Source organism: Perca fluviatilis, chromosome 9 (assembly GCF_010015445.1).
Source record: "Perca fluviatilis chromosome 9, GENO_Pfluv_1.0, whole genome shotgun sequence".
Taxonomy (NCBI): domain Eukaryota; kingdom Metazoa; phylum Chordata; class Actinopteri; order Perciformes; family Percidae; genus Perca; species Perca fluviatilis.
The window spans coordinates 23,110,663-23,137,495 of NC_053120.1; the positions used below are offsets into that span (position 1 = coordinate 23,110,663).

The 26,833-nt window shown below is 41.1% G+C and overlaps 1 protein-coding gene across 4 annotated transcripts in view; it reads left to right on the top strand.

Annotated features, from left to right (window-relative positions):
- The window catches only part of agbl4 (AGBL carboxypeptidase 4), a 429,765-nt gene that overhangs the window by 294,112 nt on the left and 108,820 nt on the right, over positions 1-26,833 (top strand). For all 4 annotated transcript variants that reach the window (XM_039811721.1, XM_039811718.1, XM_039811719.1 and 1 more), the window contains one exon: positions 2,996-3,212. In XM_039811721.1, the coding sequence (XP_039667655.1) occupies positions 2,996-3,212 (217 nt within the window). The remainder of the gene's footprint in view (positions 1-2,995; positions 3,213-26,833) is intronic.

Below are 26,833 nucleotides of genomic sequence, written 5' to 3' on the forward strand. Positions count from 1 at the left end.
CACTAGCCAGCCCCACCATCACAGAGCCGCTACGCTGCTAGCCGCCACCCTTTCCCATATATCTTTGTATCAGGCCCAGATCTGCCATCGCCCTGCACTCTCATCTTCCCCTTATCTCCTTATTCCACCTTTCTCCCTGCTCCCAACACCCCAAACCCACCAGTCACTCATCATCCTCATCTTCTTCCTCCTTTTATCCTCCTCTCTCAGAGTGTCTGCCAGAGCTCCTATGGCAGCACGGTTGTTCCCCATGCTTGGTCGTCTTCACGTACCTGTCAAGGCGGAGTCAGTAACTGACAGGACAAGACGAGAGAGATTCGGAGAGAGACAGGAAATAGAAAAGATAGAAAAAAGGAAGAGAGAAAGAAGGCAGAGAGAGTCACTTGCATGCATATAACCTCCCTCTGACCATGTCTCAGTGGTAAGGGCTGAACGAGGAAAGAGAGGAAGACGAAGATAGATGAGTGAAAAGTGTGAAAAGAAAACATGTTGAGTAAGCAGAGAAGTTCTGTAGACTGCTGCAGTACTGTCCCGTACCCCATCGATTGCCCGTGAGGTGCATGGATCAGTCAGCTTTTTTTTTGCCCTGGGCCCAGCATGCAACATGCAACACACAATTCAGCAAAGCACACAACGAAGAAGACATAAAAGACACAAGATTAAACATGCAGCACATTACAAACGGCGTGCAGCGCTCCACACAACAGGAAACATGACATACACAGACTTACACAGATTAGGTGCTTACCCGTCCCTCACGCGATATAATTGCTCAAAACACAACTTGAACAAAAAAAAGAAAACGCATTTTCTGCTTTTCGCTCAGACTGCAATTCTAAATTACACATAAAAAAATAGAGTCATAATTAAAATATCTTGTGTTACCAAATTCGGAATTTAAAAAAAAAAAAAAAAAAAAAAAAATGAAATGGAAAAACTTAAAATACCTAATTGGTATTAGGGTTGATTATTGTTTTGTTTGTGATCTTTGGTCTTGTCTGCTGTTTTAACATTCACAACAAGTCATTTGTAGCTTACTTACAGTGGTTGTGCCTACTTTCAGTATTACTTTCAGTATTTAGACTGTATTTGCCTAAAACAAAACTCCAATAAAATGCTAAACAACTCTAATAATTTAGTCAATTTACCTTTGAAGTTAGTTGACAATATATCATTCTTTGTCATTAAATTTCATTGTTTTGTATTGTTCACATTCATTTTTATCGGTTACTGTACGTTTACAATACGTTTGTTCTTCCTGGCTTTGCATTAAAGGTCCCATGGCATGAAAATTTCACTTTATGAGGTTTTTTAACATTAATATGAGTTCCCCCAGCCTGTCTATGGTCCCCCAGTGGCTAGAAATGGTGATAGGTGTAAACCGAGCCCTGGGTATCCTGCTCTGCCTTTGAGAAAATGAAAGCTCAGATGAGCCGTTTTGTTACCTCCCCTTTCTCTGCTTTGCCCGCCCAGAGAATTTGGCCAACCCATGAGAGAGAGACATCATAGCTTTCAAACGAGAAAAGTGGCAGTTGGTCAAGGCCACACCCCCACCCTCCACCTTGCCACTCCCACTCTCCTCCTCAATAGCTACAGACACAGAAATGACACATACTAAGGAAAGCTCATTGTAGGACTGGCTCTAGTGGCTGTAATTCTGCACCAAGGCTGAATTTCGGGAAAGAGACTTCAGATACAGTATTAGGGGACCACTAAGGTCTATATAAAAGTATCCAAAGAGCACCATGTCATGGGACCTTTAAACAATAAACGGCGGTCTTTACGTGACAAATAATGAATCACCAAGTGGTGATTAATGATCAGAAATTGTTTGTTTTAGATCACACCTACTTTAAAAAAGTAACTTTTTGATAATTTATTAGAGAATTGTTGTGTGAGCATATCAACTAAACAAAAACAAAATCAAATCTATGTGTTGGTTTGTCACCCCTCATAAATTGAGAACCTGTCAGACTTCCCCAGCACCTTGATTATCAGGTGACTTCTCCTTACTTCCTTCAGTTCTTTTACTCCGTTGCCAGCTGAACTCAACATCTCTGGAAGACAACCAGCTGACAAGATGATGCAACTTCTGCGTTATGATTTCTCAACTCTTTATCATTAACTCATGAGTCAGTTTCTATCTATCTTTACACTTTCTGCTCTTTTTTCCTTCTCTTGCAAATGTGCTGTGCTCTCATTGTTCCTCATATCTTCACCTGATGCAGTCGTAACCCTTCGAGACCTCATGTCTTTAAAGGAACATGCCGACTTATTGGGAATTTAGCTTATTCACAGTAACCCCCAGAGTAAGACAAGTCGATCCATACCCTTCTCATCTCCGTGCGTCCTGTAACGCTGTCTGACGGCTCCAGCGTTAGCTTAGCCCAGCTTAGATCCTGCAGGTAACTGGTTCCAACTAGCCTACTGCTCCGAATTGTGACAAAAGTGACAAAATAACGCCAACATGTTCCTATTTACATGTTGTGATTTGTAGAGTCGGCGTGTACAAAAAACAACGTAACATGAGACACAGCCATCTTCTATCCGTAAACAAACCAGGAACTATATTCTCAGGCGCGCAGCGCACGCATATCGCCCCTATATTTTTATATTTAATAGATATGAGAATAGTTGCTGGTTTGTTTACAGTTAGAAAATGGCTTGCATGCTCATGTTACGTTTTTTGTACACGCTGTGATCTAAAATCAAAAAATAAAAACATGTTGGCCTTATTTAGTCACTTATTGCGAGCAGTAGGATACTGAACCATTCACCTGCCTGTTCTGTTATGGGCTGATGCCGCTGGAGCCGTCAGACAGCTTTACAGCACGCACGGAGATGAGAAGGGTATGTATCGACTTGTCTTACTCTGGGGGTTACGGTGAATAAGCTAAATTCCCAATAAGTCGGCGTTTTCCTTTAAATGAAAAGACCTGTCCTGTAAATGACCTCCCTAATTTCTCTATATTGTGTTTGTCTTTTGCTATTGCAGGCAGAGGCTTCCTGCCAAAAACGTGTACTACTACCGTTGTCCTGACCACCGGCGCAACTATGTCATGTCCTTTGCCTTCTGTTTCGACCAAGAGGACGATGTATACCAGTTTGCCTACTGCTATCCCTACACCTACTCCAGACTGCAGCACTACCTGGCAAGCCTGGAGCGCAGGAACCTGCCCTACCTGCAGAGGGAGCAACTGGGTCTCAGTGTGGTGAGTAGGGAGGTGGGAAGTGCTGTGGGCAGGTGGAGAAGAAAGTGTGTGTGGGATGTTAGTGGTTATGGCTGGAGCAGAGAAGTTGAATGGTGGTGAAGATAAGGGGTGGAAGTGTTGTAAGTTGTAGTGTGTGTGTGTGTGTGTGTGTGTGTGTGTGTGTGTGTGTGTGTGTGTGTGTGTGTGTGTGTGTGTGTGTGTGTGTGTGCGTGCGTGCGTGTGCGCGCACTCGCGTGTGTGAGTGTGTGTTCAGAATAAGGAGACCCAGATTGGTATAGGTGTGCCTGCCAGTCATAACTTCAGCCTCTCATGTTATTATTAGGATTGTTGCACTCTGAGATGACGGACTGTGTAAGCCTCTGGGTGTGTGTGTGTGTGTGTGTGTGTGGGTGTGTGTGTGTGTGTGTGTGTGTGTGTGTGTGTGTGTGTGTGAGAGTGTGTGAGTGTGTAAATGGCTCTGTATGTAATCAGCAGAGCGCTCACCTCAGTAGTAGGAGCTAGTGTATCATACACGTTGCCTCCAGTCTTGTCTGCTCTTATCAAATAATTGTAGGAGACTCATTAGAAATGCTTGAGAGATTACGACTTTTTCTTCTGTCCTGCAACATTTGTCAGTAAAAAAGCTTGCTGCGAGGGGAGCACCATGAAAGTACAGTGTCTGTATGGAGCACCTGACCATAAAATACAGTACATTTAGAAACCATGGAACTGAAAGGTTGAGGATATGGTAAAAAATAAAAAGAGAAATACCTCCATATATAAAAGATCTGGCGACCTGCAGTAACAATGAAAGATTATGACAAAACACCAGGACATTAGGTATTTCATATTCTAATGTTGGTTATATTTCAAAACCAGCTTCAGAGAAAATTCAATGTGATCCTTAATTTTTAGATTTAATTGTGAAGCATCCTTTTCTTGGCTTCTAACCTCCCCTGCACAATGTTTTCACTTTGTATCAAGCCTTATCATTTTTAACAATGTGCTAATAAACTAAACTAAAGCAGCAGCTGTGGGGAATGTTCAGTGTGCATTAGCAGTAACAGGGAGGCCTTTATCAAATAGATAAAATTACAAACAGTAGTGCTGAAGTACATTCACGCGTCGTGACCTGTGTACCCCTTGTGCTTATGTTGGTCATTTGAATCCTGCTTGGGCAAAAACTAGTACAAAAAGGGGTAGTTACTGAATGTAAACAATACATTTGGGTATCTGCCTATCAACGCACAAACTTTGAAATAAGACAACACAGTTAGTTTTTGTGGTATGATTAGATCAGATAACATGGGATTCATCCAACAAGCCACCCCAGATACAGCCCCTCTTCCTACATCACATGCAGGCTAATTAAAATATGCCCTACATCTGAGTATCTCCACCCACGGCTTGAGAACTACCTTTGCAAAAGGTGTGCCATTTTTATCTCACAAGCCAATCAGAGAAGACTGGGCTTTTCAGGAGAAGGGCTTAAAGAGAGAGTCACTAAAATGGAGCGTTTCAGACAGAGGGGTGAGGTACAGTATATTCAGACATACAGTTTGAGAAAAATAACATGTTTTTTGAACATTAAAGCATGTAAACATGTTCTAGAAGAAACCCAAAATACAAGAATGAACCTGAAAATGAACATGATATGTTTCTTTTAAATATATAAGATGGGTTTTTACATAATGCAAATAATTGTGAATTTGTCTTGATTAATATTACTATTGCCCATTATTGCACTGAATTGTTTATTAAATACTTGTGCATACTGTACCTGTGTGTATATATAGATTCACTCTACTTATTCCAAATACTCATCTAAATACAAACAGTGAAGCACCTCGCCATACCAACACATGATGAGGATTATAACTTTAGCTGTGGTGAGAATTTCAACCACAAAAATACACAGTTTGGTGTATGGTACCCTGAGGTTTTAGGAAGGGGGATGTTCATTCATTCTGTCAGTGCTACCAGTCTGTTTTCCATTTCTGTTAATTTTTACAGCTATATAATTTGTTGTCACTTAACAGCCAAATTCATAAAAATCCGCATTGAAAACATCACAGCATAATAAAATATAAAATGGCTCGCCATTGCTCCTAACTAATGTTCCCTATCCATCTGTACTACTACTGTGTTATGTATAAAACATAATGTAAATACAAAGCTTTACAATTCTGCCTGTGCAGCACACTATTTTTGCTTTATTTTTTAAGCCACATCATTTCTGTAAGCGAGACAGGGGAACAGAGAGAGGACAGACTCGGTTGGTTTGGCTCACAGAGACAGTATTAGTATTCATAGTCATAGAGAGGTTTTATGGCCATATTTTTCTCTTTATGTTCTCTGGGCCTGGGTGGCAGACAGCCCAGCCCCACCCTCTCATATCTCTTTCTCTCTCTGCTCCCTCTCTTGCTGTTACCTTCTCCTCATCTCATGCACATATGTAACACACACACACATACACACACACACACACACACACACACACACACACACACACACACAGGTCAGAGGGGAAGGGATGAGAAGGGATGAAGGGAGCTTTTTGACTGCATCAAAGTTTAAAGACGGATCGCTGCCGTTTCCAAGGCAGAGTCTTTGCAGGGACAACACAATAGCTTTAACCTTCTAATGGGTACAGTTATCTCATAAGGATGGAAATAAGAGCCAGAGCCATTTGCACTGGCATTCTTCTATCTTGCTGACTAATTTGTTTTCTGTAATGTATTCCTCTGTTCAAAATCACATCTTTCCAGCCTGCACTGGTAGACTCCGATATTGTAAATAAAGGTTGGCTCTGTTTTAATTTTTACCTCCAGCTCTTTTCGTCATTATGATCGAGGAAGTGTTTACTAATTTATAAGGCAGGTATTTTGTATTATATTACCAGATTGAATTCACTTCAGCTGTGTTGCCGTGTAAGAAATCAGTTTAATTGAGAGAGGCAGATAAAGGGACAGAAACAAGAGAGAGATATAACAGTTCTAGGATGAATGAAAAGGGCAAGCCAAGAGGATCTGATTATAATTTTCAGATCAGCCTCTCAATTCTCAAATCCTTCACTCTAACTGATTTCTACCCCTTTCCATTGGGACTTTACAATAAGAGTGGACTTCAGTTGTTCTAGAAACTAACTTTCATTCCACATGTACAGTGTGGGTGGCGACTCGCTATTTTCGTTGACTCGAGTTTTTCACTGCTGATCATCTAACATGATGGCATCAAAGATTACCAACACAGAAAGAGAAAAAGGAACATGAATGATAATTGGTTATTGGAAGATTATATGGAATATCTATCTATCTATCTATATATATATATATATATATATATATATAATATATAATATATTTCTGATACCCAGCTGTTCATCTAGCAAAGCCTGAAAACCCCTCTAGCTTTCTGTCAAAAACCTGGGTGTGGTTTGATTCCAATATTCACTTTGAAATGCATATTGGCAAGGTTGTCCAATCTTGTTTTTGGCATCTAAAGAATACTGACACAATCTGTCCATTTCTGAGCTTTAGAGACACCAAGTCCTTCATACATGCTTTCATTTACTTACATTTAGGTTAAAGTGTTGGTCTCCTAAATGGCATAAATCAGAAAATAATTCAGACTCCAAACTGTACAGAATGAAGCAGCTAGACTACTAACAAGAACCAAGAAAGAAGAAAAAAAACTTGTAATGTCTTTACCTACCAGCTTATTACAGATTTTAAGCTTCTCTAATTGCCTTTATGGCCTTGACCCACACTATATCTCTGATATACTGTGCCCTTATCAAACCTGCACTGCCTGAGGTCCTCAGGCAAGAACAATCACTTCTTAAAGGAAAAGTTATTAGTTATAAAGTTTCTGCTCCCAGCAGTAAGATATAGTTTGGAACATAACCCCTGTTAAATGGCATTTTACACTTTACACAGTTTTGTACAGATTAAACAAACAAGATATAATGCGATGATTGTTTAGCTTTATACTGTGGTTGCTGGTAGGTGAACTTTCTTATTATTGTATGGGGCCAGGCTAGTTGTTTCCATCTGTCTCTAGTCTTTGTGCTAAGCTAAGATAACCAGCTGCTAGCCTTGTATATTTAACAGACAAATGTGAGAGTGCTACCAGATTTCTCATCTAACTCTCGACAAGAGAATATTCATTTTCTAAAATGTCAAACTATTGCTTTAAAACCAAAATTACCAAAATACGTTTTATAATATTAACTTTGGCAATCATGACAAAAGATTGTCAGATGATTGACACGTTGTCATGTGTGTATTTGTGTGTATGCAGATAATACATGTTTGTTTGTATCTGTAAATTGATAATTTGGTTATTAACTGGTGGTGATTACCCATGCGAAACAGAAAAAACATTATAGACATACACACTTGTACGTAGACAACACACACACACACACACACACACACACACACACACACACACAAAGACAAATACCACAAGAATTTCTCTTATTCCCCAGAGGAGAGGGGTTTGGATTCTTCCTGTTTTTTCTCTGCAGGGTTCATGGCCCTTCTTCTGTTCCTCTGGTCCCTGTCTGTCTGAACATTTCCTTTTGTAGACCATCCCGACAGCATCTGAGTAAACCCCTCTCTCTCTCCTCCCCCTGAGGCGTCCATGTCACACAGATACAGAGAAAGAGACAACATGTGTTTGACCTGCTACAATACTTTCATGCCTCTTTGAAAAGATGCCCACTTGCTTCCTTATTTCAGACTATTTCCTCATTTCTGTACGCTCCTCAAGTGTCCCCCCAGCCACAGAGAATCAAAAGCACCTCATTTGCCCACCTTGCCTGTTGACAAAGTGTCTTTTTCTTTTTTCTAACCAGGACACAGTGTCTGCTGGGGAGTTGCGTAGGCAGCAGTTTGAGTTTTCCTTCTGCTGGCCCCGCTGGGGGAGGGCAGGGCTATGACACTATTAGTCACCTCTGACACAGCACAGCCGCTGCCTGTAGACCAGATGGAAAGAATGTGTAACCTCAGGGTGGGAGAGTGGACAGTCCACAGACCAGCCTTAAGGTTGTCTAAGACCTAACCTGCATGAAACTTAATAGGCCTCTGTGCTCGCTATTATACTGTGACTCTTTTCTCTAACCCCACTTCAAGTATTATTGTACTATTGATCTCAGAATCACAGCGAAGAGATGTCACATCCATTCAGTTCTTTTTTTTTTTTCTTTGGAAATCTGACAAATCAAAGCAAGATTATGATAGATCACTTGTACTGTGTTGAAGAGAGGCAGCGGTCACTGTCAGCTGCAGTGACTTAACATTACTTAGACTGTTGTGATTGAATTTTAGACCTAATCCTGTCTGCTATCAGTGTTCAGGTACCATGTCTGGGTGTCTGCTCAGTGGGAGTGGAGTCTCGAAGAACAGTTTTTTTTTTTTTTTGTGTGGAGTGGGCACTGCAGCTATATCTGCCTGGCTGCCTCTCTCTCCTTATCTCTATGTTTGTACACTGTGTGCCAAGATCCAATCAATAGCCACTCCAGCTATGGAGAGAGGAGAAGGTCAGCAGCCACAGTGGAGGAGTCGGGCTAGGCAAACTGATGAAGGTGCAGAAAACATAGGAAACACAAAATATGCAAGGCACATTGCATATTTTAACAATTTTAAAGAGAGATTATTATGATTTCTGCCTCCCAAAGACTCGCAACACTGTAAAACACTCCCTTTTATTACATTAAAAACAGTACAATATAAAGCCTTGTGCTCTTCATCAGGTACAGAGGTAATATTACAAAATTAGGTATGAGGAGTCAATTTTAGCTTAAAACTTGTACTTTTTATAATTTAATAAGATAAAGATAGTAATATTTAAGGGAGCGTTCCACAGTGTTGCAAGGCCTTGGAAAGACAGAAATCATAACTGTATTTTTTCGTTCAGCACCTGGACAAAAACAAGATATATTTTGTACACTGAATGAGTGACATGGGCGCTTCATCATCACAGTTCTTATTTCATAAGTTTTGACTTTGCATCACGACTTAACTTAAAATAACATAAATATATAAATAGATAATAATTGAGCTGTCAAACAAATTAGGAACAGCACAATTCAGTCACAGGGAATTTTCATTTTTGTTTGAAACTGAGTGATTGACACCATGCATATCTTCTTAGCAAGGGTTTTTTCACATCATACATTGTCATCAAGTAATGTAACGGCGTGCTTTGTGACAAAGTGCCAGTTTTAATTACAGTTACTAATTAATCCCAACTTTTTGTGAAAGCGGACTGTGAGAGCTGAGTTCTTGACACTGGAGCTATTCTGTGAATGGCTGTGTGATTGGTTTGTAATGAAGAGAGCCCTCCAACTACTGTCTGCCTCCATTAAAGGCCAACACCTGAATAGCCAATCAGCACTTTATCATGTGCATGAGGTGATGCTGTAAAAAGTGAAACCACATGAGGGATGTGAACATCCACTTTGTATTTCAGTAGTGAAAGGAAACTCCAGACTGGCTTCTGTATACTGGTACGGGGTTCCCACGGTCAAATTTTTCCAGGCCTCTAAAAGTCATGGAATAAGCAAAATCCTTGACATTTTTGGATGAGTCATGGAATTTTGTTGTGTTTAATGAAATTAATTGTTACAGTAATCTACGCAGAATTTATTTTCTGTAGCTTTTGACATAACATAGCTCTAACGTTTTGTTTACTATCACATATGTTTCTTAATTTTCTCCCCGTCTCCCCCTTCATGTATGTGCATGCATGTAAACTAGCTGAAACTACCTGTATATTTGAATAGAGTTTGAATCGGATATGTTTGAATAATGCCGGGCAAGTGTACATTAATACATTTAATACATATTGTATTGACCAATAGAGACCCATATAGATCGTATTGACTGTGCCTGTAGATGCAAGTATTTAAAGGGGTGATAGAATGATTATATAGGGTATTTCACACTGTTCCTTAAGGTCCCCTAATAGAGTATGTAACATTGGTTGGGCTGAAAATGACCCGGCTGCTGTTCTATGCTCCCTAATGCAACCCTGTGAAATAGGCCTGGATTGAAACGAGAGGTTTTCTGCCTTATATGGTATCCTCATAAATATTTAGATGAGCTGCGCACTGATTGGTTGGTTGAAGCACACAGACATACACACACACACACACAGCCCCTACCCTCCGTGCCGCTCCATGCACACCACGTCACACACACTGCACAGAAATTGTATACATTGTTCGTCTGCTATTCCATTACTAAATTCACTTCTGAGATTTTTTCATGCGAGAAATCAACTATGTAGAGCTCAAATATGGGCCGTTTTACGAAAATTGATGGCTAATTGCAAATTTGGTCAGACTGTGTCCGAGTTCAGGAGCTCCACAGTCTGACGTGACAGCGGCCGGTGCCTGCCTGTCCCCGCTGTGAGCTGGCTGGAGCTCCGTCACGGCCGGCAGCCCGTGGCGCTCCATACCCAGCACAAAGTAACCATTTCTGGGTTACTGGACTACTGACGGAGCTCCACGGCCTGCAGCTCGCTGCTCTCCCTCCCTTCTTCCTGCTAAATGGCCAGTGTGTGTGAGTGAGAGCGCGGTCAGCGAGCTTGTTACGCCCGCAATCTCTTGTGGAGCATTATAACTTAGAAAAACCACAGGTTCCAGTTCATCTTATAATGGATATGTGTGTTGAGTTATTTAAACAAACGATCAGGGATTTAAACGCCTCTTGTCCGCGAGTCTCCTGAGAGAGCTCCAGCCAGCTCACAGCGGGTCTGTGAAGGAGGACAGGCCGGGCGGCAAGCCAGCGACCCCGGCAGGCACTCGCCGGCTGTCACATCAGACTGTGGAGCTCCTGAACTCCGACACAGTCTGACCAAATTTGCAATTAGCCATCAAAAAGTCTCAGAAGTGAATTTAGTAATGAAATAGCAGACAAACAATGTATCAAATTTCTGAGATCTGCGCAACCTACATTCAGAAGACCAGCTGGCCTCAGATCAGTGGTTTGTATGTAAATGTTGGGGCGTGACAAAGGTACAGACTAGAGCCAAATAAGGTACAGCCACCGAGTTGACGTCAACTATGAGCTTTGTTGAGATTCGCCCGTTTTCAGCTGCAGTTTCAAATTGTGAGATTTGCATAGGAAACAGGTGTCAATGGGACTTTGAGGTTCTATGTATGTCTGTTTTACCCACCGAACTGTCGTAATTCAACTATGACAAGGAAAACTCGGTTTTGCATTCTATCACCCCTTTAAATATGAATATGAACATAACCAACAAACTAGATATAAAAAAAAAAAATAGGTTGTGAATGGTCATGAGAATTTTATTATGGGTCCTGTTTGTCTAATATTTCCTTAGCTGCACTTTAAGAAAAAAATAATTGTGACGTGATAACTTGAACAAAATGGGACGATTTGTCATGATTACATATGAAATATAGGCTAATAGAGACAAATGGGGCTTAGCAGACGATTAGAAATGTTAGCTACATATCCCCTCAAACATATATAGTTTTGTAGCTTTATTACCATATATTCAAGTCAGACACAAACACTTCACCAGTCAAACCAGCTGAAACCACTCAAGTAAGCTGCTCTTCCCTTTAGCAGAGAGGTAAACAGCTCAAGATAACAGAGTTGTTTTTTCTTTAGTGGCAGCCTGTTAATGAATGCATCAGCTGTGGCCTAAACATCAAACAGAGGGGGAACTATTTTTTAAAGGAAAAAAGAAAAGAAAAGGCAACTTAAGGAATACAGCTAAATCATCTGGTGGAATTTAAATTTTCACTCTATCTCTCTTACTTCCTCAACTTGTGATGTCGTTTTTCTTTTTGTTTATCTGTGGTTTGTTGTTAACTTTATAGGCCCTTGCATTACCTCTTTGCATTTTGTTTCCCTATTTTTTGGAAGTTTTGTGTTTCCCTTTGCAGCAGCTAATAAGTATCTGGATAAATAAAGCTAGAGCTATTCATGGTCTAATAATATGCTGCCTACAGCACCTCCACGTCAGAACTCTGAGAAAATTCCTCAAAGATTGAAAAGGTCATCATTGTATCATGGCAGGTTTCTTCGCAAAAATCCTTGTTTTCATGCTGCTTTGTATTTCTCTTCATTAGCGAGTGACCCTTATTCTGTTACACTCTTCTTACCAACATGGAAGTATGTGTAGTCTAGCATGGGAATCTGAGAAAATGGTTGGTGACTGTCCTTTGGCCCCAGACCGTTGACTAAGAGGGCTGGTCCAGAGGGAGCAAAAGATAAGTAGGTTTATGATCTATGTCCTTACATTATTGTGCTGTATGGCCTCTTATCTCCAACCAATGGTTCCCCCAGGATACTAGATGCTTTATTACGCATCCCCCATCTCTGCCATCTCTCTGGCGATCAAGAACGCAGTAATGAGGCAGAGGTGGTGAGGATTAGGAGGTGGTGGGGAGAGCATAAGACATGCCTGTTAATGCATAGCCTACTGTGAAAGGGAGGGAGTGTGGATCGGGTGTCTGTGCCCCTGGTGTGTTTAACTTTACAGTTTTACACAGTGCAGGCCGACTGTGTATCGACAAAATATGGGAGATAAATAGATTAAAGTAGCACAGGTGAAGCTCTCTAAATGTGATGGTGTGATGTTCACGCAGCGCTGACCCGTTGTTGATCCTTATTATAATGTTGGCACAAAAGCACACAGATTTTGGGTTACTCAGACAGAGATAATATTTATTTTAGAAATTGGAACTTATTCACACCTTAATGGCTTAGTGCTCTGTCTCTCTTCCCTCCCTCTCTTTTCTCTGTTTCTCACCTTCCCTCGTCTCTCCCACCTTTCAATGAATAGGAATTAAGTTAAGGAAAAGTTCTCTGAAATGGCTGATGTCTGTGGGCCTACAGGGCTGTGAACCAGAGGTCTGTGGATGGTTGAAGACCTGGTTTATGAACTTAAGAGTAAGAAGAATGTCATTTCAGACTGAGACAATGCAGCCGTCAGCAGACACATCTCTCTCTCTCTTTCTGACTCATTGTCTTTTCGTGTCTCCCACATCTTGGCAAATCTACTCCTATCCTTGCAGCTGCGTTACAGCCGCCTATCTGCCCTCTTCTGCCAATGGATATTTACTCTGACGGCTTCCTAGATGACGCCCAGGATGGAGCAGTGAGCAGGGAGCACTCACTCCGTCTCATTTGGGTGTCAGGACTCAGTTCCTCAGGGGGACACAAAGAGGGAACAAAACAGATAGCATTCAGGGCTTTTAATAAATCAGAATACACCTTTCTGACAGTGTAATTGCTTTCCATTGCCTGGCAAGCAGGAAAAAGAAGGCAACGAGGGGAGAAAACAACAGATAGGAATGGAGAGGAGAGTAACGCAGAGCGGGCTGTACAGTAGATCATTTGTTTGGGGGAAAAGAATGAAAATTAATGAAAAGAGAGTTGCTCGCCCTCCAAAGGCAGCCAAGCTTGAAATTCACTTTGAGGGAAACTTAATTTGTTGTAAATGGGCAAAAAACATATTACTGCACAGTGCGTAGAAGGGCTGCACGGTGTGTCCGTCTGCTGCGTCTGTCTGTCGGCATGTGTTTGTGGCAGATGAGGACGCTATGCTCTGAATAGCTCAGCTGAGAGGAGGGAAACACAGGAGCCTGTTAATAACTCCAGTAACAGCATTCTCTTTCTACATGACTGCTCTCCAGCACTCCCTTCTAGCACGTCTGAATACAACTCCAGGATGTGGAGGAGAACTTGTCAAAAGTTACTTAGGAATAAGGAATAAGGAATAAAGTTTGGCCTGTTTACTTCAGGTGTGTCAGTTTGCGCATGTGTGTGTGAGCACATTCATATGTACGTGTGCATACGTTGTTTTTTTGTGTCCGTCAGCTTCAGTTCTCCTATAGCTCTCAACATCTCAGGAGTTTGTGAGTTGTCTTTATCCTTTGAAGAGCAACTTTTAGTTTGGCGTCTCCAATGAATGAATGTGTAGGAAAATTATGTAGAAAATGCTTAAAAAAAAAAAAAAAAGATATCTTACAGTATACTACAATATCAGCTTGACTCGTTTTTATTAGGCATATTTTCATATCCACCCCTGCCTTATAATTTTATACCTGCTAGGAGTCCAAGGGACCAGGAACAGATAAGGATTAGGAAACAAAATGGATAGCGGCGAGAAATTGAGTTGTGGTGGGAACAATGTGGATTGCAGGTGACCAGAGTTGGCAACAAATTACCTAAAGCTGTGTTTTTGATGTAAAGTTTGCTATCACGCATTAGGTAGTACCAAAAGTAGAAGTGGTCGTTGACATATGACGTTGAATCTCTACCTGATGATTATCAAACAGCAGCAGGTGGTAGAGAAAAGGTAATACACTTTAATTTCATCTCTTTTTTAGGTGTTGACAGAGACATTTTTAATTTGTATCCAGCCAATACAAGACAATTAAATTATGTATGCATTAATCTGTATGGTGTATAATGTTATTGCTACAGTGTGAGAGAGAAGAGGAGTTTCCTGAGCACCTGTTAGGATAACTTGTGCAACCTGCACACAATCATTTCTCATGATGGAAAATGGTAACATGCAAAAAAAGACTGACTTACTATATGACAATGGCCCACACCTACGACCACCTACACTGCACAGTGCACTGTAGGGGACACTGTTTTAAACGCCTACCTTTTCTCTGAATTTCTGCTATAATGACTTGTAAAACATTTGAAATTGTGTATTACCTATTCAAAGCACAATTTCTATGAAACCTAAAGTTTCAATCAGTAGGGATCTCAACCTTCAGGTTACTCTTGAAGTCATACCTGTCAAGTATCCCGTTTTGTCCGGGAAAGTCCCGTATTTTACTCTTCTTTCCCGCCATCCTCCCGTATTAGTATTTTCCCGTAAATCTCCCGTATTTTAACCTGCGTTATTAAAAAATAATAATACCCCGGGCCCGAGAGGAGTAAAAAAAACAAAAAAAAAACATTCCCAATCTCAGCTCTGTCACTAGCCTCGTGATAATTGCCACGTGCAGTAGCCTACTACAGGTACTGTAGGTGGCAGTTGTCGCGAGGTTAGTGTGTGAGGTCAGATGATGAGTGACAACACGGGGGGAAAAAAAACAGAGATGGATGATGGACGCTACGACAGAGACGGTGCGCTGCCAAAACTTATGAAGGCTTTACTATGCATTCCCCATAGCAATGCAAGTTCAGAAAGGGTGTTTAGCATGGTACGAAAGATTTTTCCAGAGAATAGGATGATGTTAGACAACAGAACTGTCTGTGCTCTACTCTCATGTAAAATGAACCACTCTGTAAACCACTCTGGCCCAGCCCACTAATACACTCCTTCCAAAACAGTCTTAAAGAATGCAAAGTCTGCAACAAATTTGTACAATAACTCACTAAAAGAGTAAAGAAAAGTTATGTGAAATGAAAAGAAAAACTGTAAAAGAAAAGCAATATGAAATGAAAAGAGTGTGTGGAATGAAAATAAAATGTAAAGACAAGCAATGTTATAAATTGTAAATGTTTTCAGCATTCTGCATCAAGTGGTGATTTTAGCTTTATTGTACACCTGTCTTAAAATGTAAGGGATACTGGAGCTTGGTTGGGGTGGTGGGACTGCTCGCGGTGGGCGCTGGAAAAGTTCCCTTATTTTCAAATCCAAAACTTGACAGGTATGCTTGAAGTGTGTGCATTTGTGCTGCAGTATACAACAGTCTCTGCATGCAATAATGTGTGGCAGCAAGCTAATTTGTATGTTCCATGCATATATATTTTAATATTTCTGCAGGGTTAGTTACTTTTTTGAATCCTAGATTCATCCATTCCAATATGTTTAGTGATAAGCGAAAGCCGAAAGGATGACTGACAGTTCATGGTAAAACGGTATGATTGCAGACTTGCTGCAGTTTTATCCGTGTCTACAGTTATAGACCTTACCCTCAACGGTTTTGTGTGATAGGAATTTTGTATGAAGTAGGTCAGACTTCATATGACATCAAATCCTTGACCTGAGCCTGTACTTTCAGCTCTTAGCATCCATTTCCTCAGTGTCCCCCTCGAAAGGTTGAGAGGGTATGAATGCTTTATGCTCTTACATGACAAGTGTTTATCAGACGTCCTCAGTCTCAATGTGCAGCACTCACTGATGTCCTCTATGGTTTCTTTAAGAGTGTTTAAGAGTGTGTTTATATGCGGTCTAGTACAGTATACTGGCTACATCGCTTGGCTGGAGCACTTGAGCACATATGCGTAATTACACTCTCGGCAGGAAATGTCAATAAGCTGAATGTTTGTAGGATAAATCAGATCTTTCATGTGTTATTTCCAAGCCTCGTCAGGCCTTTGCTGCTCTCTCCAGTCTATTGGCCTCTCACCCATCCTTGGGCAACGGCCATGACTCTTCACCCTACCCCAGGCTCAGCCCCTCTGATTCGGGCCAGCAGCTCAGCACGCCTGGGGGGCCTGGAGACCCCCGATAACAAACAGCTCTAGCCAAGCAACTGGCCTTCTCACGCCTACGCAGGCATTTACCCACCACAAACAAACACCTTGCTCTCATTGCAGACAGGCTTTCTTTTTTCTTCTCTACACCTTCCCACTCTCCAGTTGCATAGAATACATTGTTTTATTTTTTATTTTATTCTGTCCTTTTTTTTTTTACCTGAAGTGAGAAGAAAAAGAAATGAAGGAAGTGACGGGTCCCATTTTTCCTCCACTTTTCTATTCTCTCTCACCTCTTGTTTTCTTGCTCTCCCACTGCTGCCTGGCCCTAGCCTTTGTGTGTGTCTTTGTGTGTGTGTGTGTGTGTGTGTCTCCCCCATGGTCGAGCGTCAGCCTAAGTGTGAGAGAGATGGATGCCAGGGTCTCTTTTTTTCTCCTAAGGCGCCATGTCGTTCCTCTCTCCTCTGCCAGGCTCGTCTGCACCTGCATATTGTGATATAGTGCCTCTGTTCAGCCAGTCGATTGCCTTTAACAGGACTGGGGCACACTGGCCAAATTGAAAGGGATTGCGGCCTGCTTTTCATCAGTCACATCAGAGCATGGCGCAGGGTCCTAGGGCACGAGGGGGCATGGAGGAGGTATGTGGGGTCTCTTTCTGCTGCACTTACTCCCTCGTGATTTCTTGCTCTTTGTACACTTCCTCTCTCTTTCGTTCCATCTTTTTGTGTCTCATATTTTGATGCCATCTGATGGCTGTGGAAACACTTTGCAGGAAATGAGTATTCTGTTTTCCATCAATCCATTTCTCCATTTCCATGCAGGAGTTCCTATTGATAGCGAGGGAGAAAAATGTCTTCATTTTCCATTTGTTTGCCTCACACTTTTGAGATATGTCATGTACGTGCGCTTTCTCTTTTCAAGTTTGCCTCCTCAATTCTATTTTGGCAGGCAGAATTTGAAAGGACCCTTCTCTCTAATGAAAAAAACCCCTCTGTGTGTACTTTAATGAGTTAGTGACACTAACTCAACACATGTGCTTTAAGCTTGTTATGTCAGTGGAGTGGCAGGCAGACACGCAAATATGCAGCCAAAGAATACCAAAGAAACTAAAGCTCATTCCAATACAGATAACCCTGTATTTATTAGTAACAATAAATATTGTTCTAAAGCATGACAAAACAAATCAACCAAATCCCATCAATACCATTAAGGCACTGGGCCAGAGCAAATCAATAACTTCAAGTGAAGTTCCCAGTGGTGTTTTCTGAGGCAAAGTGTATTCTGCATGCATTCATTTTTTATTCATATATTATTTCTTTGTCAGTGTAAGTACATTTATACAATCTCCTTTTGGTTGTTGCATCTCTTTCTTCTGCAGCTGTATCCTGTTACAACCTGCTGCTCTTATGGCCCAATTTCAGTTTCATCTAATCAAATCAATTCCATCTAATGTGATCTAATTAAATCAGTGTCTAAGTACCCCTGCTTTAAAAGTTAGCAGTTGGCGGAATCAGACTTTTGTCACACAGCTCAAATCATTTGAGGTTTACTTCAGCCCAATTGTCCACTGCTTAGGATAAGAAATCGACAATATCGAGACAGCTTACAGGCGCCAGTTACACAGGCTAGTGCCTGCATGCTAAGTTCCAACGGAAAGACTTGACCACAATGACTGATGTCTTCAAATAGCTGTGGATGTGTGCATGAGTGAGTGAGATGAGACTTTTTACCTCCCTCCTTCCCTCCCTCCCTCACTCCTTCCATCCTTTTTCACTCCTCCTTCCTTGGTTGCTGTGGAAACGGGCGGGTAGATTTGAGGTTCCTATCACCTACTGTTCCCCTGGAGTTGTTAAACTTTAGTGCGCACATGAAAGTCTCACAGGGACGTGTGGGAGCCTGAACAGAGAAAGCATGCATGCTCACAGGAACACACACATCAAGACATACACTTGTACACACAACACACACACACACACACACACACACACACACACACACACACTAGCAGTGTCTTTAGAGAAATCTGACCATCTGCCCTCAATGTTCAGTGCTTTCTCTATTGACTTAAGGAGTGGCGAAGAGAAAAGAATGACCAGGGGTGAGAGAGGACTATAGAGAGGGCACTTGAAAAGTCAGTAACCTTTTCCTGCTTGGTGTGTCTGAAAGAGACTCCCTGTAGTATGCCATTGTGGAACTGTCAAACTGCCTCCCCATGCATTTAGAGTGACGCTCGAGAGGTACATAACGCCTTGTCTAGGGCTCCTCCAGTGTCCATCTTCATTCATGGATCAATAGTTGTCCTAATTTTGGATTCCTTCTCCTTCCTCCCTCTTCTTCTTCTCTCTCTCTCCTTCCCCTCATTCGTCTTTGACAGGGCAACCCTAAATGTCTGCTTTAACTAGCTGCTCTCAGCCCTCCTCAAAACACATTTACATACACATCAATCACGCTGTCAAATGTAAAGGCATGACGCCGTGTAAAAACCAGAATTGGATTATGGCCTTGTCTCATCCCTGACACTGACTGCTTGGCTGGCTGGCTGACTAGACTGTTGATGCACAAGTCGAACAGCCTGAATTGTTTTTGGCTGGTGTTTTTCTCATAGTGCGTACTACATGCATGTTTCCCTGTGCCAAACAAGGTCTGTGATACCCAAAGAAACGTATTTTTCTCTCTTACAGTAAAACACATTACTTTGCTTGTAAAAATAGCTTTCATGCTGTTCTTTTTATTGTACAGTGAGTATTTCCTAACACAATATAATAATTTATTTAGAAATTGAGGATTTAAAGAAGTATTTGTACAGTAGGGAACAAGGATTCCGCCAAGAGTATTAATCCTGCCTTAACAAACACATGCGCCTGGGTAGCTCACCTGGTTGACCGTGCACCCCAAAGGCTCAGTCCTTGCTGCAGCGGTTGTGGGTTCAATTCCAACCTGCGGCCCTTTGCTGCATGTCATTTCCCCTCTCTCCCCATTTCCTGTTTACAACTGTCCTGTCTAATAAAGGCCTAAAATGCCCCAAAACAAACTTGCATAAGCATGTGTGTATCAGCAGAGTAATACTGTAGTGGAAGATTGTAATGGCCACGATGAACACCTGCATGAATGTGATTGGATGTTACTAGTCAACTTGTAGCAGCCGATATAGTGTGAATAAGGCAGCTGATAACTTAATTCAAGTGTGACTTCAGTGCTCTGCCTGAACTGAAGCTATATTGCCAGCTGCAGTTTCAATAGAACTGTACCAACATGTCTGAAAACCCAGATGAGCATTTTCTGATCCGGTGCCACCAATATACACCAAGGCCTTACAACAATGTTGTACTGTTACAAAGACATAAGTGTTTTCTGATCTACCACAGCTGTGGTTACATTTTGGTTGAGTATAGGCATGAAAAATAGGATTAATAAGCTATTCACGATTAAAAAAGGACGACTTAACCAGCAGCATTTGGTCCAGTGAAAGGTTTCATTAAAAAATGTGAAGGTCTCTGAAGTTAAGTTCAAACAGTAGAGCCTGAGGTTAAGGGTGAGGAAAGTAAGGAGAAGAGCAACGGGTTGATGCAGGAAACCCTCTGTGGCCAGAGCTTGGAGACAGCAGCATGTATCACCGGGCCCATCATCACGGCTCATTTGAGTGTTTGATCCTCGCAAAGGCACAACGCAGAGTTCATACCACCCAAGGGTGGCGTCTCAGTAGCTTATATTAGCAAACACAGTATGGTGAGAAAGAGGAAGCTTAATCCCTGAGGTACTGCCATCCGTTGGTGTATTAGCCCCCTTATTCCCTCTTTCAAACGCTGGTAATTAACAAATACTACGGCGTACTGTAAATGCAATTTTTGCACTAATGTGTGTGCAGAGTGAAAAACATCACAGTATCTCCAGCCTGTTAATTAGAGTGTATTTATGGCAATTAAGGCTTCTGCTTCTGCCTGTGAGAGACTAACTGAAAGAATTCTTAATGTCTGACCTTGAGATATGTATCATTTAACACGTGCTACTGTGTATACCAACGCTATCCTCAGTTAGTGTGCTACATTTCAAACAAACTGTAGCTGTTTACACTCTTCACAGCTCAGAGGGTTTGTCGTTTGAAAGTCGATCTACACGTGTATATAGTCTTAATATGGTGTCATAGGAAGTTTGCGGTTTGACACCATTGTGACAGTTAAATGTGGTGATCTGCCCTATTTTCATTCTGTTCACTGCATTATGCTACTGTATCACGACAGGGAGTTTGACCAGGAATACTTCGCTATCCAATTACCAGGTGAAATTGGCTGTTTAATTGTACAGCCTCAATGAAGCCGCTGTCTCAGAATGATGGCCATTCAGTTAGCACCCGAACACCACCCCAGGCAGCCTGCTTATCTGGGAAAACTTTCTGTGTGTGTGTGTGTGTGTGTGTGTGTGTGTGTGTGTGTGTGTGTGTGTTAGTGTTAGTGTATTGTGCAAAGTGCAAAACTACTGAAAAAATATAAATCAAGCAAGGTGATGATAACTTTGGCGTTGACACTGTGATCCATCGTCTTGCCTCCGCACTGACTGTTTTCATTTTAGCCAGCAGCAGGCTGCGACTGAGAGGCTTTCTACCGAAATATAATTGTTTAGGAGTAATGAGCTGGAAAAAAGGACAGAGAAAAGGGGAAAAGCAGAGAGAGAGAGAGAGAGAGAGCTTGGAGAGTGACTATTAGATGGAGAGGAAAAATTGAATGAACTACAATAAACATGACATGATAAAACAAGCTGCAATTTGGAAGCATGCATGTAATTATGGCCTCCCATGGCCTCCCAGTACCTCTGTCTGTCTCTGTGGTCAGACTGGACTGGATTTATTTTTCTGTAGATCGACTATTTGATCGATAGATAAATAATCGGCGCAGCTCTAGTTTTAACCACACCCAGCTGTGATGCTTTGCACTACAATGCAACAGGGTCTGAAAACAACATGTTGTCTTGACAAATTGGCAGCACAAGCGGGATGATTTGCTCTTTTAATTCTTGCCCCTATGTTTTCCCAGCCAAGGGTATCCTGACAATCTCTTTGTGACAAGTATGTGCGTGTGCTTCCTGTTTCGATCTATAAACGTAATAAGTTACGTACCCCTGTATGTCGACTAGAGATACACTAAAGTTTTATAATTCCTGCACCCCATTTTATCAAGTAAATGTCTTTAATAGCACAAATCAGTTGACTGAGAATTAGCATACTGCATATCCATCACTACAGGATTTGTTTTTTAAAGGTCACCATTTTGCATTTTAGTGTAGACTTACTCCATTCTTGCTTTGGCCAGCAGAATGTCTGCATTCAAGATCTCCCTTAGATACCCAGAGGAGAAAAGGACAAGTTAGGTTGGAGGAAATCCTTATCTGACTAGGGAGGCACAGGGCATTATAAGAAAGTATACTGTATGTGTGTGTGTGTGTGTGTGTGTGTGTGTGTGTGTGTGTGTGTGTGTGTGTGTGTCAACATTCAGCATGCTGTAGTTTTTTTTAATCTATATTACTCTGTAGCAGAGGGGTTTATTTGTAAATTAGATGGCTCCAACATGACTTTGAGGGCCAGCAAGGGCAAGGAAGAGTTACCAGGTTGAGCAGATATCATTGATTTTGATCAAGACTGAGGAAAAAGAACTACAGAGAGAGGGATAGAGAGCGCAGCAAGCTGTCTGCAAGACATCAAACTTTCCACTCTTCCTCAGATCAAAATTACTACCTGAGATGGGAATGAGAATTTTAATTAGAACTCGGGGCTATCTCATCTCAGTGTATGTGTGGTGCTAAAAGACTAATTCCCACCACACACTTCCACATCCCCCACCCCTACCTTCACAGGCCACTTTGTCCGTTATTTAATAGGCTCTTTGTTATCTATCTACTTGGGTTTGCCAGGTACTTAGAGCCCCTCCATTGGAATATTAGGTATTCTGATGAGGTAGGCAGCTGTGTGCTCCACGCAGATGGTGCCTGCTGTAATCAGCACTCTCAAAAGAACGGCTCTCATATCTCCCCCAAACTTATCCTTTTTATGATTACAAAACACAGTGCTGCAAATTGTTACAAGATAGATTATTTACTGGCAGCATAAAATACAGTGGTGCCCAACAATTCAATCCCTTTCAGGTTGATTCGCATTGCTGAGTGCACTCTCTTAGATGAGGACATTTTGGTAATAGCGACCATGAATAGCATTCAAATTCTCTCTCTCCAAATGGAAGTATTATGTGATATAATTGGTAGAAATAGAGACCTTGTAGAAATGCTGTACAGTGTGTTCAATCTGTTTGTCAGGGTGGTCAAGGACAGAGTCATAACCTTAGGATAGGCTGGACTGGTTGATGAAATAAATTGGTTAAGAGTCAAATATCAGCATAAACCCAACCACAGAAATACTTAACTGTGTCAATGGCACACCAAAACATACAAGTGGAGAGTCAGACAGTATTGGTGCTGTCAGTTACTGTATGCAAGATGTGGAAAAACCATCTGGCTTGCATTATTGTCTAGACTAGCTCCAGATTTCATTTACACCTCATAATCAGAATGCATGATTTAAGCAGGAAATATGAGGCACTGGGGAGGTTATAGCATTGCACATTATTATTTTATGTTTTGTTTTGTATGTAAAATATGTAACTTGCATTGATAGCTGGGATTTGGAGCTGTATGTTGTTTAAACAAGGATAGTAAGACCAAGAGGAAGGCGTAAAGGCCGGTTACTAATTTCTTCTCATTCTTAAACCCCACTCTTTTTGTATCTGTTTGCATTTGAGTATTTCCATAATTACCTAGAATAGGGCAGTAAGCGTTGTCAGGTATAGGCTGGGACCTTATCAATGAAGCGGCTCAGCCTGTAATTAGCGCTATAATCACCTCCCTAATTCAACCACTGCTCAGCGTCTTACCCAGCTCACTGCTCCTCTCCCTCTCCCTTCTTTTCTCCGCCTCTCATACTTTGTTTTGGCCATATGTGTCTTTATTTCATTCCTTTCTCCCTCCTTACCTTTCTTCCTTCCAAGCCGACACCTCTGTCCTTCACCCGTGTGGCTCTCAAGCCAAATGATTGAATTCTTCTCATTAGTAGTGCATTGGGCCAACATGCCCGCAGGGAGACAGAGCGATCTTAGTACTGAACAGCTCAGCAGAGCTCTGAGGGGTCAATGAGCTGGTTAAGGAGTGATGTTTAATACTAGACTGTTGGGCAGGGGGATGGTGAGTATTTTAGTTTCCTTCACTTGTGCCTAGGCGATTTACTACATACTGTATGTATGGGCAGAATGTATGCAGACACAAACACCTTAAGGGAGTGTGGTTGAAGCAAAATAATATTCATTAATTTAGTAGGACTTTTGCAAACAAAGTTACAAAAATAAGTCTCAAAGTATAAGACTTTTCTACAAAAAAAAATACCATAATGTCATATCCATTATAACTTGTAAAGTTATCTAAAGTTTTTCTAAAGCATTTATTTTTATTTGCAATAGTCTCAGAATGCTTGAGGCATTCTTAAGTGCAGAGACCAGATGGGGTATGGAATGTTTTTTCAGTATTTATAATAGTAGCACAGCCAAACAAGCACTCCACTAAAAAAAGAAATAACAAACTGTACTGCTAAGCAGCTCAGACTAACCATATTACCAATATGCTTAGAAACTAAGAGGAGAATACATGAAACAGGCATACTTCAGGGGATAGGGTTCAGAGGATAGTATTGGCTCATACCAAGACTTACTTAAATTAGCGTATAAATAGAGGAAGTATGTCATTGACTATAAAAAGACAGATAGGAACATATTGTTATTGCTGCGACAAACAACCTGGTGTGATGGACTATACATTTTTGGTTAAATTTGACCAATAGCATTCCACTTTTTTGTGGATTATCTAACTAAATTGGGAGTTGTCACAGGCTATACTTTACTCACAGTATCCAAAAATGAATAAATGCAACACTTACATAATTTATTGTACTTAAGTATTTATTTGCCTAAATGCACAGACCACATTGTCTTCTACACTGCATCATATTTGGTGCATTGTTATAGCATAATGTCCAAGATGCTTTATATATCTTCAAATGTAAGTAAATTCAGCTCAAAGAGGAGCATCATCTGCCTTTGAAAGCCTATTTAGAGTTCTGTATACTTATATTGTATTTGTGGTGCAGCAGTATATTTGTACGTGTGAACTCTGCATCTCCCAGACAAATCCATCAGCCTCCTCTTAGAATAAGACAGACTAGATTATCTTTACACCCCATTATGTACATCATGTCTGGGAGTGTAATGCTTTTAAAAGGAAGATTTGATTTTCCATTATCAAAGCCTATCCAAGTACACCTGATAATAACAATGGTGATATTTATTTTATAATCAACTGTATTATTGTTGCTTCCCTTTTTAATATTGTGCCACACTGTTTTTTTGTGTACTTGTGTGCTAGATTGAGACAAATAGAGACCCTAATCATAGCCCTGGACTTGGTTGATTAATTTATAATATTGTAAAATTGCTAATTGCAAGTATTGATGACAACAAAATCTTTTAAAGCAAAACCTGCAATTATTCTCATTGATCAAATTTCTAAATAATATTTCCCATCACAGTCTGCCCTGTAGTCTATTATATTTGGCCAACTGTGTTAAAAGCACCCCTGATAAGTTTTAAAATTTCATCTGGATCCAGTATTTAATATGTTGTATATGTAAAATATACCATATATTACTGTATTTGTCTAAGCCTCTGTTATTGGAATAAGACAGATGCAACTCTGTCTGTGTGTGTATGTAATGTGTTTATTTGTGTTAGAAAGAAATCAGGAAGAAGTACATCTGTGTTTGGGTATGACTGTCAAAAAAGGCTTGGAGAGATGTATTGTGCTTGCACACAGACTATAATGCAGCCACCATGGGGCCACTTGGCATGTAGCCTTTCTTGCGCTGTTGTGTAATGTGATTTGTCCTGACTATTGATACCCCAAAACGCCCTAAGCCCCCCCAACCCTCTCGTTAGCCCCCACCCACCCCACTTCACTCCCACTTCCAATTTCCACACTAACCCAATTAGCATCTCGTCAATAATGCTCAGCATTTCATTTTGCTGCTTTAATTAACAAATTCAATTTGCTTGAAACTGCTGTGAAAACAAATTAAAAGCACGGCAAATTAAAAGCCCTCAGTTCCAGCGTATAAGGTGATTACAGATGCGTCAAACCACTTTTTTCTTGTTTGTTTTATCTCAGGAGAGAAAAAGAGACTCCTGAGAAGAGGGCAGACCTTGAGTGAGGTGCTAGGGCAGTATAAGATCTGGAACTGTAAGGGAGGGAAAACTATCTCTGGCAACGTGGAGGCTGGGAGAGATTGGGATGAGGTTATTGTTGGTGCATTCTTTGCCATAGGGAGGCACCACTACCCATTAACAATATGAATTCTGTCCTAGCAGGTTAACACCTTATACTTGCAATGTTTGAGGCATGTTAATATAATACAATTCTGGACCATGCTAGGTAACACTTTGTTTGAAGGGGTGTGCATAAGACTGAAATGACACTGTCATAACCATGACATGACACATGTCATGAACATGAAGGAGTCTTTTTTTTTTATTATTTATTTTTGAACATTTTAGAACATACAAACACAATTGAACAAGATCAAAAACCATCTCCCACCCCCCACCCTCTGCGGTCTCGAGGAAAACAAAAACAAACAAATAAGCAAAAAACTAAACAGAGATCACACCTTGCCTAGTCACTCTCCTCTAATTCTTGTGATGCTGAGGTCATTAGGACTGATACTTGTGCTGCTGCGTTTTTCCATAGATCTATAGCCGATGATTTGGCTTTGTTAATCCTTGCTGTAGAGAGCTCAAGCATAACTATGTCTAGAAAATACGCAAACCACTGTTTTATACAAAGCAAGTTGGGGGGGGGGGGGAGCCAGCGTTGAGCTATCATTTTCTTGGTTGCGGTTGCGCTGGCTAGCCAAACTTTCTTCTGTCTCCCAAGCATGTGTAATGTAGAGTCGTCATTAAGTAACAAAACAATCGGGTCAGTAGGAAGTTGACATCCTATCACATCAGATGTTATTGATGTTGTTTTATTCCAGAACTCATGCACCTGTTCACACTCCCAGACCATGTGCAGGAAAGTTCCAGTTTGTTCACGTTGACAGAACGTGCAATAGGGAGTGGGAATGACTTTAGA